The sequence below is a fragment of the Hakea prostrata genome, chromosome 2, assembly GCF_041222555.1.
Source record: "Hakea prostrata isolate BN-2017 chromosome 2, UWA_Hpros_2, whole genome shotgun sequence".
Lineage (NCBI taxonomy): Eukaryota > Viridiplantae > Streptophyta > Magnoliopsida > Proteales > Proteaceae > Hakea > Hakea prostrata.
The window spans coordinates 17948641-17963199 of record NC_142601.1 but is presented as its reverse complement, the minus strand read 5'-3'; the positions used below and the strand labels follow the sequence as shown (position 1 = coordinate 17963199).

General features: G+C 43.4%; 1 protein-coding gene across 2 annotated transcripts in view; it reads left to right on the top strand.

The window, feature by feature from the left end:
• The window catches only part of LOC149023931 (S-adenosyl-L-methionine-dependent methyltransferases superfamily protein), a 38505-nt gene extending 24205 nt beyond the window's left edge, over nucleotides 1–14300 (top strand). For both annotated transcript variants that reach the window (XM_089144366.1, XM_089144367.1), the window contains one exon: nucleotides 13860–14300. In XM_089144366.1, the coding sequence (XP_089000492.1) occupies nucleotides 13860–14180 (321 nt within the window). In that variant the 3' untranslated portion in view covers nucleotides 14181–14300. The remainder of the gene's footprint in view (nucleotides 1–13859) is intronic.
• The last annotated feature ends 259 nt before the right edge of the window (nucleotides 14301–14559 follow it).

Sequence of the window (14559 nt, the reverse complement as noted above, 5' to 3'; positions counted from 1 at the left end):
GCAGACGGCCAAAATTATGGCCGGAACATGCGTGGGAATTCCCGAGAGCGAGGTAAAGAGCGGCGAATGGAGGAGTTACCTGGAAGAAATGATCGGTATGTCCGACCACAATCAAGCCAAATGGGTCCTCAACGAGGTTAGCTAGGTGAGTATGTACTCACTCGCCGACCTCAGGACGAATGGGTCAAGAAAGTTACCGGACTGGTGGCGGACGTCTAGTCCATATTGGCCAGGAGTTGGCAAATATTAATCAAAGGTTGGGATTGCTCACCTAAGGAAGATGGCCGATGACATTTATCGGTCATCAGAAAACCCCTTTTGTGGAAGCAATTGCTGGATTTGTGTTTCCTCACAATTTCCAACTCCCAACTTTCTATTCGTTCGATGGTTTGGGGGACCTGTTGCTCATATCAGTTATTATCAACAAACTATGGCTGTGGCTGGTAATTCAGACAAAATCCTTTGCAGGGTATTCGGTTCATCTCTAACCGGTGCAGCACATAAATGGTTTTCAAATCTTTCTTCGGGAAAAATTGCAGATTTAGAAGAATTGGCGCAAAAATTGATTGGTCATTTTCAAAGTGGAATCCAGATCAAGAAGACGGAGGAAATTTTGTTTCCCATCAAGCAAGGGAAGAACGAATCAATTCGGGAATACCTAAAAAGATTCAACAAAGTTACTATGGAAATTGAGAACCTGGACGAACAAGTAGCTAAAACTGCTTTGTTCATTGGACTCACCAATCAGAGATTCTTGGAGTTATTACTTCAAGATATGCCAACCACTTATGCTGAACTGGTGCAAAGGTGTCAAAAGCAAGCAGAGGTGACGGAGATTCTAGATGCACGTCAAGGGGACACAAAGGCCTCCACCAAAGAGCAGAAGGCTCCTGAGAAAAAACAGAAGCCTAAGCAAACCAACAATGATCGGGTCGGAAGGCCTCGTCCAGCATGGAGGCAGCGCTCTCCCGATGAAGGGGAGTACATAGCATTGAATACTCCTCGGTCGGAGATCCTGAATATTATAAAAAGACAAGACATTTTGAAGTGGCCTCCCAAGGGCGTGTCCTAGCCTGGAGAGCTCAACATGGAAAGGTATTGTCGTTTTCATAAAGACTATAGGCATTATACTAATGATTGCGACATCCTGAAGGCCGACATTGAGAGATTGATCTCTTAAGGACATCTCTCACGTTTCATTAAGGGACGACCGCCATAACCAAGAATAGTGGTCGAAAAAAGAGATCGTTCGAGAAGCCGAGAGTGCTAAGTCGAGCCTCCAAAATCAAAGAAGGGAAAGGAAGTGGCCGACACTAGCCGATCTCCTATTTTAACCATTTTTTGGGGTCCCGAACTGGAGTCACTTCGTAAGTTGAAGTCCAAATCAAAGTTTGTTGGAACTGGAGAGGTGCAGAAGCGAAAAGGGTCGAACGGTGAGAATTCGATCACCTTCGATGATGAGGACGAAAGAGGTATTTCCACACCCCACGATGATGCCATAGTCATCAAGGTGGAGATTGGACGTCGGGAAGTGCACAGAGTATTGGTTGACATCGGCTCTTCTGCAGATCTTTTATCTTACGAAGCTTATCAGAAATTGAAGATTGAAGAGGATTTGATGGAGCCATCATCCACACATTTGTATGGATTTGCTGGATCGTTTGCAGTGGTGGAAAGATCGGTTCAGCTGGACCTTTCAGTAGGAAATTTCCCCAAGGAAACAAATATTCAGGTGAATTTCCTGGTGGTTTGGGAACTTTCGGTGTATAATGTTATACTTCGCAAACCATCCTTGACAAAGCTAGGAGCGGTGGTCTCAACAAAGCATATGAAGATCAAGTTCCCCACTGATAAGGGAATCGGCCAAGTGTCTTCGGATCAGAGAATCTCTCGGCAGTATTACATAGCTTACTTAAAGGACAAGGAGGGCCCGAGGAAGGCTACTGCACTTCCAATTGAGATACGTGATGATCAGGATGAGGAAGAGATGCAAAGACCTAAGCCAGTAGAAAAATTGGAATGAGTCCAGCTGGATCCTGAGGATGAAAAGAAAACAACTCATATTGGATCTAAGCAACTGAAGGAGTTCAAGTCAGAATTAAAGATTTTCCTTCGGGAAAACAGAAATGTATTCGCATGGTCTGCTGAAGACATGCCTGGGATAGACAGACAGGTGGCGGAACACAAGCTTTGGATAGACCCAAAAGCCAAGCCGATGATCCAGAGAAGAAGAAACTTTTCAATCGAAAAGCCTGAAGCTATTAGAAGCGAAGTCGAGAAGTTGAAGAATTCTGGATTCATTGAACCTATTGAATGCCCGACTTGGTTGGCCAACGTGGTGATGGTCAATAAGGCTAATGGGAAGTGGAAGATGTGTACCGACTACACGGACCTCAATAAATCTTGCCCAAAAGACTGCTATCCCTTGCCTCGGATAGATCTGTTGATAGACGCTACAGCCGGATATGAGACCCTAAGTTTCATGGATGCATATTCGGGATACAACCAAATTCTCATGAGTCAGGTGGATGAAAAGTTTACTGCGTTCATGACAGATCATGAGAGTTTCTAGTACAAGGTCATGCCGTACAACTTAAAGAACGCTGGAGCAACATATCAGAGAGCAGTGAACAAAATTTTCAAAGACCTAATCGGGAAGAGTATGGAAGCTTATGTTGACGATATGCTGGTCAAAAGCGTCGCGCGTTCAGGATACATTGCTGATCTCACAAAGGTATTTTCAGTATTATGAAAATACCAAATGAGGATGAATCCGGAGAAGTGTGCGTTTAGCGTGTCTTCAGGAAAGTTTTTGGGTTTTATGGTATCTCAAAGAGGTATAGAGGCTAACCCAGCCAAAATACTAGTTTGATTAACATGGAACCTCCAAAAACCATTCGGGATGTGCAATGCTTGACACGAAGAGTAGCTACGCTGAATCGCTTCATCTCACAGTCGGGAGAAAAGTGCCTTCCTTTCTTCAAAGCCTTGAAGGATCTAAGGGGAAGAAAGGAAGCCCGATGGACGAATGAATGCCAAAAAGCATTCGAAAGTCTAAAGGAAACTCTAAGAAAGCCACCTTTGTTGTCCAGACCATAGAAAGGAGAAACTTTACAGGTTTATTTGGCCACTTCAGCCTCGGCTGTAAGTGCGGTTCTAGTTTGGGAGAAGGAAAGGAAGCAATGGCCTATCTATTATGTTAGCCATGTGCTCCTAGATGCAGAGACACGATATTCACAGATTGAGAAACAGGCTTTGGCTTTGATGATTGCGGCCAGAAAACTTCGACCATATTTCCAAGCACACCCAATTGAGGTATTAACAAATTTTCCTTTGAAAAAAAGTTCTACATAAACCCGATTTGTCAGGAAGAATGGTGGCATGGTCAGTCGAGCTTGGTGAATTCCAAGTGAATTTCAAATCTCGCACAACAATCAAGGCTCAAGAGTTGGCAGATTTTATTGTGGAAACCATGACTCCAATAAAAGAAGAAATTGAACCGAGTATTCCAACCATGTGGGTGGTATACGTTGACGATTCAAGCAATAAGCATGGAGCTGGAGCAGATATTCTACTTAAGAGTCCAGCAGGTTTTATCATTAGGTATGCATTGAGATTCACATTTGAAGCTAGCAACAATGATGCCCAATATGAAGCCTTGATAGCCGGACTACGTTTGGCAAAAGCTTTGGCGATAACATATGTTACTATATACAGGTGATTCGCAGCTGATAGTTAATCAGGTGCATGGAGAGTAGAGCATAAAGGAGCCCCGATTACAAAAGTATCAAGAAATTGTGCGGGCATTACAAAAAGAATTCAAAGATCTAAAGGTGTGTTAGATCCCGAGGAAGGAAAATACGATGGTAGACGAACTATTAAGATTGGCTAACGCCAAAGAAAAGACACTCGACCCTTTGGTTTACATAGAAGAGTTGGCCATTCTGAGCAATCAAGAAAAAGAAATATCCTATATCGAGATTGAGACTGCTTGATGGACCCGATTGTAGAGTATCTTCAGGATGACAAGCTACCAGAGGATGTGAAGGAGGCCCGAAAGATTCGAGTACGAGCATCAAGATTAACTTTGTTAAATGGAAGATTGTATCGAAGATCTTATGCTGGTCCACTCATGAGGTGCTTAGGTCCCGAAGGGTAACAAACCGCTTTGGCCAAAGTTCATGAAGGAATTTGTGGGGCGCATATGGGCTGTCGTGCCCTAGCTCACAAATCCTGAGGCTCGGGCTGTATTGGCCAAAGCTCCAAGAAGCTGCAATGAAGTACGTTCGTGCCTGCAACAATTGCCAAATTCATGCAATGGTATCAAAAAGACCGGCTGAAACCCTAACGTCAATTCTTGATCCTATCCCATTTGCAATGTGGGGAATTGATATTATGGGAAAATTCACCAAGGAATCTGGCGAACGGGAATATGTTATTGTGGCGATTGACTATTTTACCAAGTGGGTAGAAGCAAGCGCTTTGGCAACTATCACTGAGAAAAAGGTAGAAAAGTTCGTCTTGGAATCTATAATCTACAGATTCGGGATGCCAAAGATCATTGTTACCGATCACGGAACACAATTTGACAATCCCCAGTTCGAACAATCTTGCAACACTTATTAAATCGAACACCGAATGTCATCAGTGGCATACCCACAGAGCAACGGTCAGGTGGAAGTCACGAACCGAATGTTGCTAGACAGAATAAAGAAAAGACTGGAGTTGGACAAAGCTTTGTGGGTCGAAGATCTACAAAATGTTCTTTGGGCGTACCGAACCACGGTTCAAACCCAACCGGAGAAACTCCATTCAAACTGGCGTATGGATCTGAAGCATTAGCACCCGTGGAGGTAATGACAGGGACACTACGAGAAAGAGAGTTCAAGGAAAAAGTGAATGAACAAGGTTTACTAGAGAGTCTCGACTTGCTGGATGAAGTTTGCACAAAAGCAGTTGCCCGAACTCAGCAGTACCAGCGAAGGATTGCATCTTACTATAACTCTCGAGTTCGACGTCGCCAATACCGATCGGGAGATTTGGTTCTAAGGAACACGTTGGCTTCAGATCCTCGTAATCAAAAGAAGCTGGATCCCTCTTGGGAAGGACCATATATGATAGTCAAGCCACTCGATTCGGGAGCATACAAGCTAAAGAATATGACCACTAGGCAGGAACTAGACCGATCGTGGAATGCAAGGCACTTGAAGAAGTACTATCCTTAAAGATTTACCATTTTCGTTTTTGATGTAGTATTTCCCTCATTCAATACAATTTGAAGTTTCAAACAACAAATCTTTTGATTGGGGGCTACTATATATTAGTACTTAAATGAGGAATCAAAAGGCTTCGATTTTCTACAAGGCATTTGTTTAAAACCCGAGTGGGACCTTCTACGAGGCATCGGTTTAAAACCCGAGTGGGACCTCCGAAAGCTTAGTAGAATTTTCAGAATTCTCTAAGTAAAGGCATCGGTTTAAAACCCGAGTGGGACCTCCAAAAGCTTAGTAGAATTTTCAGGATTCCCTAAGTAAAGGCATCGGTTTAAAACCCGAGTGGGACCTTCTACAAGGCATCGGGTTAAAACCCAAGTGGGACCTTCTACGAGGCATCGGTTTAAAACCCAAGTGGGACCTTCTACGAGGCATCGGTTTAAAACCCGAGTGGGACCTCCGAAAGATTAGTAGAATTTTCAGGATTTCCTAAGTAAAGGCATTGGTTTAAAACCCGCTACAAGGCATCGGTTTAAAACCCGACTGGGACCTTCTACAAGGCATCGGTTTAAAACCCTAGTGGGACCTTCTATGAGGCATCGGTTTAAAACCCGAGTGGGACCTCCGAAAGCTTAGCAGAATTTTCAGGATTCTCTAAGTAAAGGCTTCGATTCCAACCAACTAAGACCTTCCAAAGCAAAGGCTTCAGTTCTGACCTTTTAAGACCTTCCAAAGCAAAGGCTTCGGTTCCAACCGACTAAGACCTTCCAAAGCAAAGGCTTCGGTTCTGACCGACTAAGACCTTCCAAGGCAAAGGCTCATTTCCAATAATTCTAAGGAATTACTCAGAAGAAGACTTTGGTGAAAAACCCGAATATCTTTGGCGATCGACAAAGTTTAAAGATAAAGTTAATTCTTTATTTCTTTAACGACCAGAAGGGGCCAATCTTTACAACATCAAAGAGTTCTCAGAAATACATATGAGACAACAAGTGTTGAAGGTTAAATCTTCATTCAATCGAAATACAATGAATTCTAAGTATCATCATCGGTGATTGCGAAGAGTTCCGTAAGCTTCCATTTGTCAAAGGAGAGTCGGGAAGAAAAACCAAAGTAGCTTTCTTAAAGCAACATAGAGTCAAGAAGAAAAAGTTGAAGAAGCCTTCATGTACCGAAACAGAGTCGGGAAGACATACCCAGGCAAGACCCTCACCCTCGGCGATTGCAAAGAGTTTTGTAAGTTCCCACCTACAAAAGCTTGAGGAAATCTCTGCAATTCCAAACTCTTTGTCTAGCTTTTCCAGGATCCTGTTGCGAAGAATTCCGTAAGCTTCCCCCAGCAAAGGCAAGTAGAAAGAAGAACAGGAGGAATGCCGAGCTCTAGGCTTCACCCTCTTTGCCCTTTTCGACAGATACCGAAGCTTCATCTACAGCCTGGTTGACGTTTGGGGTAGCTTCTTTGTAGACCAAGTCGATGAAAGGGGTCAAAGGAGGAGAATCATTAAGATATAGCAATATATCCAGATCCTCAGTTGGCATATCTTCCAAGTCTTCGGACCAGTCGGGAGGGGGAAGTCCCAATTCTCCAAATACTTCGGGATGGCAATGTTGCTGGTAAGGAGCCATATCAAAGCTTGGATCTCTCTTTAAGATCGATTTCTAGACATTATTCTACGCTTCTCGGTAAGCCTGTAGATGAAAAATATCCAACAATTCATCAAAAGGCTTACTGTGCAAGTATTTGAAGATGCAAGCCTTCTGGACCTCAACAGGGATATGTTTGGGTAAAGAAGAACTGCCTGCCTTTGGGGTTCGGTGGGTCTTGCCTCGGATTCCTTCAATGCTCCAGAGAGCCTTTCAACTTCATGTTCTAACTTGCGATTGCTCTCGTTAGCAACGTCCAGTGAAGAGGAAAGCTGCAAGATCTCCGTGTTCTTCATTCAAGCTACTTCCTAGAGCCCGTCCTCAACTCGTTGAATCTCAGCATCTTTGGCTTTGACTTCCTCACGAAGCTTAAAAAGATCGGACAGCAATCGCCCGATCCAGAAAGCTGACTCTACCTGTTTGAGGAAGTTATCAGCAGTACTCCTGCAGAATTATCAGAGTTATTCAGAGAATGAAGATACTCCGAGAGGAAGGCAGAGGAAGAAATAATACTTACATTACTAATGAGTTCACGAAGGCCTCATCGGGAACGACATTGAAGGCTCTGATCTCGGCAAAGGTGCACCATTCCAATGCCTTGTCAAAGTTGCTCGTCACCAAGTTAGACCTCTTCAATGACCAGGCAGGCCTATAAATTTCATCATTGGAACGAGGACGTTTTTTCTTAGAAGCAACATCATCGGTTTCCTAAAAAATGACCCGATCCTCCACCATCGGGATAGCAGCCTCCTCGACCAAGGAAGCCTTGGAGGAAGATGCCAACGAGGCAACAGCTCTGATATCCGGGATCGGGACACTAGGAAGAGGAGCCTTGGAGGAAGATGCCAACGAGGCAACATCTGTGAGATCCGGGATTGGGACACTAGGAAAAGGAGTCACTATTTCCTCCTCAGGCCGACTTGCCATTTTCTCTGACGGTGATGCTAATGGGACGATGGCCAGTGCCATGGGAGTCTAAACTTCGGAAGGAGTGGCATCTACCTTCTCAGACTTGACAGCATCTTCCTCTGTTGAGGAAGTCTTCTTAGCAACCCTTGCTCGAACAACACTTGGGTTGAACTTTGGAGGCACTGCAAAGAATAAAAAGTACACTTATCAGAATGCAGGGCCTAAAACCCTAGAAATATCCAAGGTGATCAAGAAAGAAATCTAGACCAAAGTATATGGTCTTCTCCGTAGGACTATCAAAAATGCATTCTGACGTCCAAAAATGAAGCTTCTAACGCCAAAAATGTAGCAGTGAAGTAAAGATCCAAAGTTTGTAACTCCGGAGTTCATCAGGAAGGATTGTTCATCAAGGAGAGAAAAACAAAAAGAAAGAGCAAGGGAAGAACTTACTCGTTTAGAGCCTGGCTCCAAATCTTCAAACTATGAACCTTCAAACAGAAAGAGCGAAGGTTTTGAGAGTTAGAAGGTTTTTTGTAGATTTCTATTGTTGCAACGTTCGTAAGGTGTCAAGGCATGTTGAAGGGGTTTAAATAGCCCACTGAGGTGATACAAAGGGACATAACTCCAGCAAATCAAAGGCCAAGAAAGAGCGACGGTTTGAGTACCAATCACAGGATCCTAGATCAATGGCTACAAGCTAATGACTTTCAAAATTCGAGATAAATGAAGTCGAGTTGCTGCAAGTTTCCACGTGGCAAGATAACATCAGTTACGAAGCAGTGCAGCTCAAGAAATGAACCATCACCCATTTGCAATAAATGTGATGGAACGGAAAATTTTTCTTGGGAAGGAAAACCTAGAAATAATTACGAGAAAAAACGTTTGATTTTCTCCAGAAGGATCGTGCCGAAGGCAGCATTCAAAAGTGAACAAAGACGGAGCTGATCGTGATAGTAAGGAAACTAAAGTTTCTCGAAGCAGGGCATCGGGAAACCGAATGAGTCTCCGAATGAAGCATCAGTTCTAAACCGAATAAGACTTCTGAAGGCTAGAGCATCGGTTCTACACCGAATGAAACTCCTGAATGATATGGCCAAGGCTTATCCCTAACATGGAAAATCAAAAAGTTAAACTAACTCCTAAGGGAGACACAAGTTAGACCCAGAGGAGTCAGGTTGATATTATCCAGCTATTCCCGAAAGGGAAATCTCACAAGTCAATTATAATAGTAAGTATCAAATTCTTACGGCGAGTAATTATGGTCAATTCATATATTTATGAAATGGCCATAGGGGGCCAACCCTTATACAAAAAAAAAAAAAAAAAAAAAAAAAAAAAAAGAGGGGAGATGTTACATTCTTGGGCAGGTTGATGAACTGGAGTGGTTAAAGGATCTGCTGTTGAGGCTTGTCCCCGAGGGTCCTGGTTTTCATTGACTCCTCATTTTCGGGAAGGGTCAGAGAGTCATTGAGGTAGGCATCAAGATCAGGATCGGACGGATTGGGATCATCATCTTCTCGGGCCCACTGGGGAAGAGACATCTTCAGCTTATCAAAAACTTCAGAATGACAGACTTTCTTGAAAGGAGAAGTGTCAAACGATGGATCAGCTTTCAGAATGGCCTCCCACACGTCATTTTGTCCCTCTCGATAGGCCTGAGTATTGAAGGGGATCATCAATTTGCTGAAGGGAACACTGTTCAAGTATTTCCGAACGCAAGCTTTCCGGAGATCCTGAGAGAGATGTTCGGTCTTGGAGGGGAGGATCATCGACTCAAGATCTTCTTTCTCCTTGGTTAGAACTTCGACCCTCTTGTCAAGATCGCCAACGATCCCTTCAAATTTCTTTGACTCACGAGTTAAAACTCCAATATGGCTATTGGCTAGATCGAGATCTTTCTTAAGATCCCCGATCGAGGCGCTTTCCTCTTCAAGCGCGGCCATCTCTTTCTTCAATTGGGCAAAATCTGAGTCCGCCGACCTCGCCTGCTCCTCATAATATTGGAGTCGGGTGAAGGTGCGGCCCAATTGGTTCAAGGCCTCCATTTGTTGAAAGAAATTCTCCACAACAGTCCTAATAAGAGGAATAATGTCAAAAACTCAGAAAGATAATCAAAAAAATGACAACCCAGAAAAGAAAATTACCTGGTAGAAGTACGAACGGGCGCATCATCATCAGGGCCGCCGATGGTCGGCTCGGGCAACCGTGAGCTCCACTCAGCAGCTTTCTCAGGGTCGATCGTAACCCGATCGGACGGTCCCAAGTTCCATTGGGGAACAAAGACCTCTGATTCCTGGGTCTGCTTCTACTTCTTCGAGACCGTAGCGTCGATCGGGTCATGCCTCCTCTTGGTTCGGACAAGAGGAGGGACGATCTCATCCTCCTCAGTAGGCTTCTTCCCTTTACCTGAACCTTCACCCGCGGGTTTTTGTATTCTTAGGCTCCGAGCAGGCAGCTTAGGGGTAGGGAAGGTAGTTTTCTCAGCGGCAGCCCTCTGGGGCCTCGTAACTACTCAAGGGGATCGAGGCTTTCTTTGCAGCCTCGATCCCCTTGATGGCATTGGCCCGAATAGCCTCTGTATTAACCCTCGGAGGCACTGCAGGAAACAGAGGATTAGAAATCTTAAAAGAATTAGATAACGATCGAGAAAAACGTGAAGATCAGGGAGTTCACACTTAGCCAGACCCCAGTACTGAAGGATGGCGGTGTATTCCATCTCTAAACCGTGGATCTCGTGGAACCACAAGATTGACTTGATCTTTTTGGCAGCAGCTTGTTCGGCGTCGTTCAAAGGAAGAACGCGGTTAGCATTGGCATAGGAATCAACCCGATTCCAACTGATAGGAAAATTCAAATCTTTCTGGGGCGCTCGGCAGAAAAAGTACCGTTCGCGCCACCTTTTATGATTGGAAGGATAGGTACCTCTAGCTAGGATACTGCCCGACCATCAAAGCTCGGTCTTGTTACGCTTGGACAGAAAAACCCAACCTGGAGGGTTGGATTGAGACAAAGCATAGAAATGAACAAAAAATGCAAGAGAAGGTTGGATGCTAAGTTCGGAGCATAAACCAATGAAGCCGACAATGTGACGTCAGCTATTGGGGAGAAGCATTCTGGGACAAATCTCCTAGTGATTCAAAATGGAGGAAAAATATAGGATTGAAGAAAGGAAATCGGACTCCACTCTCTAGGGTGTCTAGATACAGCGAGAATTCGCCAGAAAGGTTTGAGTCAGCCCTCTCATTAGAGTTGGGAAGTCGAAGAAAGTAATTAGAAGGAAACTCATAATGCTAGATTGCCAAAGTCAATTCAACATCGGTGTATTTGGAAACATAAAAGCCAGGGTTTTCTTCAGAACTTTTGGATTGCCGAGGGGCCTTGGTAGGAGCTTTCGTGGGTTTAGAGGGTTTGGAATAGAGAGGAAGGGTTGGTACTTCAATCTCTTTTCTTTGGCTCATCTCATCAAACTTACACCAAGCCTCGGTCAGTCTCTGTTCCTCACAGTACGAATGTTTAGCAGCAGCAGAGACAGTAGTCTCGCCACCAGAACTACCCTGATCAGCGTAACGTTCAGGGCAGACCTGGTCAGAAGTTCTACCACTTCCCATCACGGAGAGTCTGGTAGTGACTTTAAAATCAGAAAAGAAACAAATGTGAAGGTGAAAAGAGTAGTTAAAGCAAGAAAAGAGGGCAAGAAAGTTACTAAAACTTACTTGTTCGCCGGAGTAAACAGTTTGTAAGTAGAAAGACAGCTAGGGCACAGAGAAGATGACGATTAGTTTTCGAATTGTAGATAAGAGTGAAGTTTGAAAAAGCAACAGGCGGTTTTTAAATAAGCTAGCCTGGGGACACGTGTATGATCAAGATCAGTTCAGTCTGACAATCGCGATCAGGCGGTAGTTTGAAAAGGCGAAAGTGAATCGAATCGAAGCTGACGTTTTGAGGAACCGTCGTTCTGAATTTAAAGCAATGTTGTTTTCGGCTGTGACGGACACGTGGCGACTCCCACGTAAAAGCTGAAGACGTTCGCGTATCTTGAGGAGAGTGATGATACAGCCGAATTAAATGCGACTTGACATTTATGAAAGCAAACGATTGTTTAGATTCCTTGTTCGGTTACCACCCTCGGTTCAAATCATACCAAGCCCTCGGTGTTCCCGAATGCTTGGTCTGGGGGGCTCGTGATATGGGAAAAATATCGTTGAACCGGGTCCCCGCTCGAGGTTCAACCCTCGACCCCGGTTGGAGACGAACCGACCGATTCAAACTTGAATCAACCGGGTTCAGATATAGTGTATTCAAGAAGAAACAACGGCTATCAGTAGATATGCACGAGTCCGAGATTCCTGGGACGTATAATGGGTCAAAGCGACGATTATCAACTCTCGCGGAATGGAAGATCATGCCAGCTTGAATAACAGCCACGATCATAGCATCAAGATCGTGCGATCAGAGGAAGTTATCCGTTACCCCACCAACGGGTCTATTCGTTTGGATCTGATGGTCATTAGAAGAAGGCACGTACAAATTCAACGAGTGGGATTCAAAGGTAAATTCTATATAAAACATCACCTACGTACAAAGAAGGTATCTGAATCGTATTCTTACTTTCGCTCTGCATCTAGTCAGAGCCTTTGTGATCAGTTCATCAACTGACTTAGCCATCGGAAGTGGACTCCTGGCCCCCACGGTCGGGCCACATCTGACGATTGTTTTGCAGGTCATCCTTACGTGATCTAAATGCTGAGCAGATTTTGGACGCATCACCAACAAAAATATTAAAAAATAAAAAAAGGTTCAAGATCATATATTTTAGAGATCTTGAATGCAATAAATTTAGACATTTGAGGTGTCTCTTTACGTTTATGTTCCCTTAATCTACTTCTCGTATGTTATTTTCACGCTTCAAAATCAGCGAACTACAATGATGGAGGTTTATGATTAATTTATTCCTTAAGAGAAGTCATAGAAAGAGCATGGGAGGGTTCGAATTTTTCAGTCATATATGTTTATATTCCATATTTCTACTCTAATATTCATTCCTTCAACCTAAATTCCTTAATTAGAATTTCACTTAGACTCAACTAAGAGAGATTCAACCACACAGAAGACTAGATATCTAGGAATATGCAACTGCCTTGCTGTCACCTTTAGTGCAAAGTGTAATGGATCCGACCACTACGATTAACAAGGGGATTGCATGTGCAATCCCCATTCTCAAAAGCCCCGGGTTTCATCCTGTATCTAGACTAGAATCCATTAAACTCAACAAAATTGACGTGAGATTGTAGAGAACGACAAGTGTTAATTGAATCCAAGGTTTGTTGCTGCATTCTAGCAGCCCTATGCATCTTCTTGGAAAGATCGCAGCCCTCCTTGATCTCCAGTCAATTGGCTGGGAGGGTCGAACTGATCAGCCAGCCAACGACGACCACCAGTAGCAGGGTTTGAGCCTTGCACACTGTTGAATTGGGGTAGTAACTTGATTTACTAAATCAATTGACCAGATCCATTTTGCGTTGGTTTCTAGACATATACGGTTCATTTTATAAAAAGAATTTTTCCAATTCTGACTCTAACATGTTCAAATTAGGCTATTATGAATTTGGTTGTAATGCAATCGACAGTATATTCGAACATGTCATATACGTGGTTGTTGGTCTCGGTGATGTGCATCGCATGGAAGTACACAACCCATCTTCCCAAGCCTAGACGTTCCTTTCTCTCTGTTCTACTACAGCCACATTAGCAGGGTCTCCTCTATTATTCTCTGGGGATTTGGTTCCCAATACAATGCTATCCACCGGGATGATCATAATATGTCTGTGCTTGGCTTCTCGGATACAGGTCCTACAACATAGTATTGAGTTAGGGATCTAGTTGGGGTATTACACCTTGGATCATTAGTTTCCCTTCATTGCACGTTGTACTCATAAGCCTATGATTAAATATAATAAGAGAGAACTTTCAATTAATATCTTCATGTAAGTTGTGTTACTTGGTACTTAATAAAATAATGTATAACTTTGGGAGCAGGTGCAAAATACAAGTAAAACTAATGGTGGCACACATTGTCTTTGCTCTACATTACAGGTATTTGCAGAAGTGTTTCGAGTGCTGAAGCCAGGAGGGATATTTATTGTAAGCTTCAGCAATCGATTATTCTATGAGAAAGCCATTAGTGCATGGAGAGACGGAACTACATATAGCCGTGTTCAATTGGTGGTGCAGTATTTCCAAAGTGTTGAAGGGTTCTCGCAGCCTGAAATCATTCGGAAGTTACCAGGCCCAAATAGTGGTCAGGGGAACCAATCTCCTTTTGGTTGGGTTACGAGATTGTTGGGATTGTTTTCTGGATCAGATCCTTTCTATGCAGTGATGGCCTACAAAAATTTCAAACCAGTATATGAATGAAACTATGTCAAATTCTAGAAAATGAATATACCAATCAAACCCAAGTCGGTTAGATAAATACATTATTTTCTATTATTGCATGATTTGCAGATACGGTTGCTAAGATTGTTTCATGGTTTACTGTAGATCTTAGACACTGAGTGATAATATTCCTTAAGATTTTTTGTTGAGGGATTGTTTCGATACTTTAGCGGCTAGCTACAACCAAGAAACGAAGTTTTGCTCTCTACTCGGCGAACCAAGCGAACTGGCGAAATATCGCCAATATCTTAGCGAAATTTCGCTCCCCCCATATAGAAATTTTCGCCCCCAATTTTTTTGAGTATTTTTACTCAATAATTTTGGTAAATTTGATGTCTATCATAATCTGATGCAAATA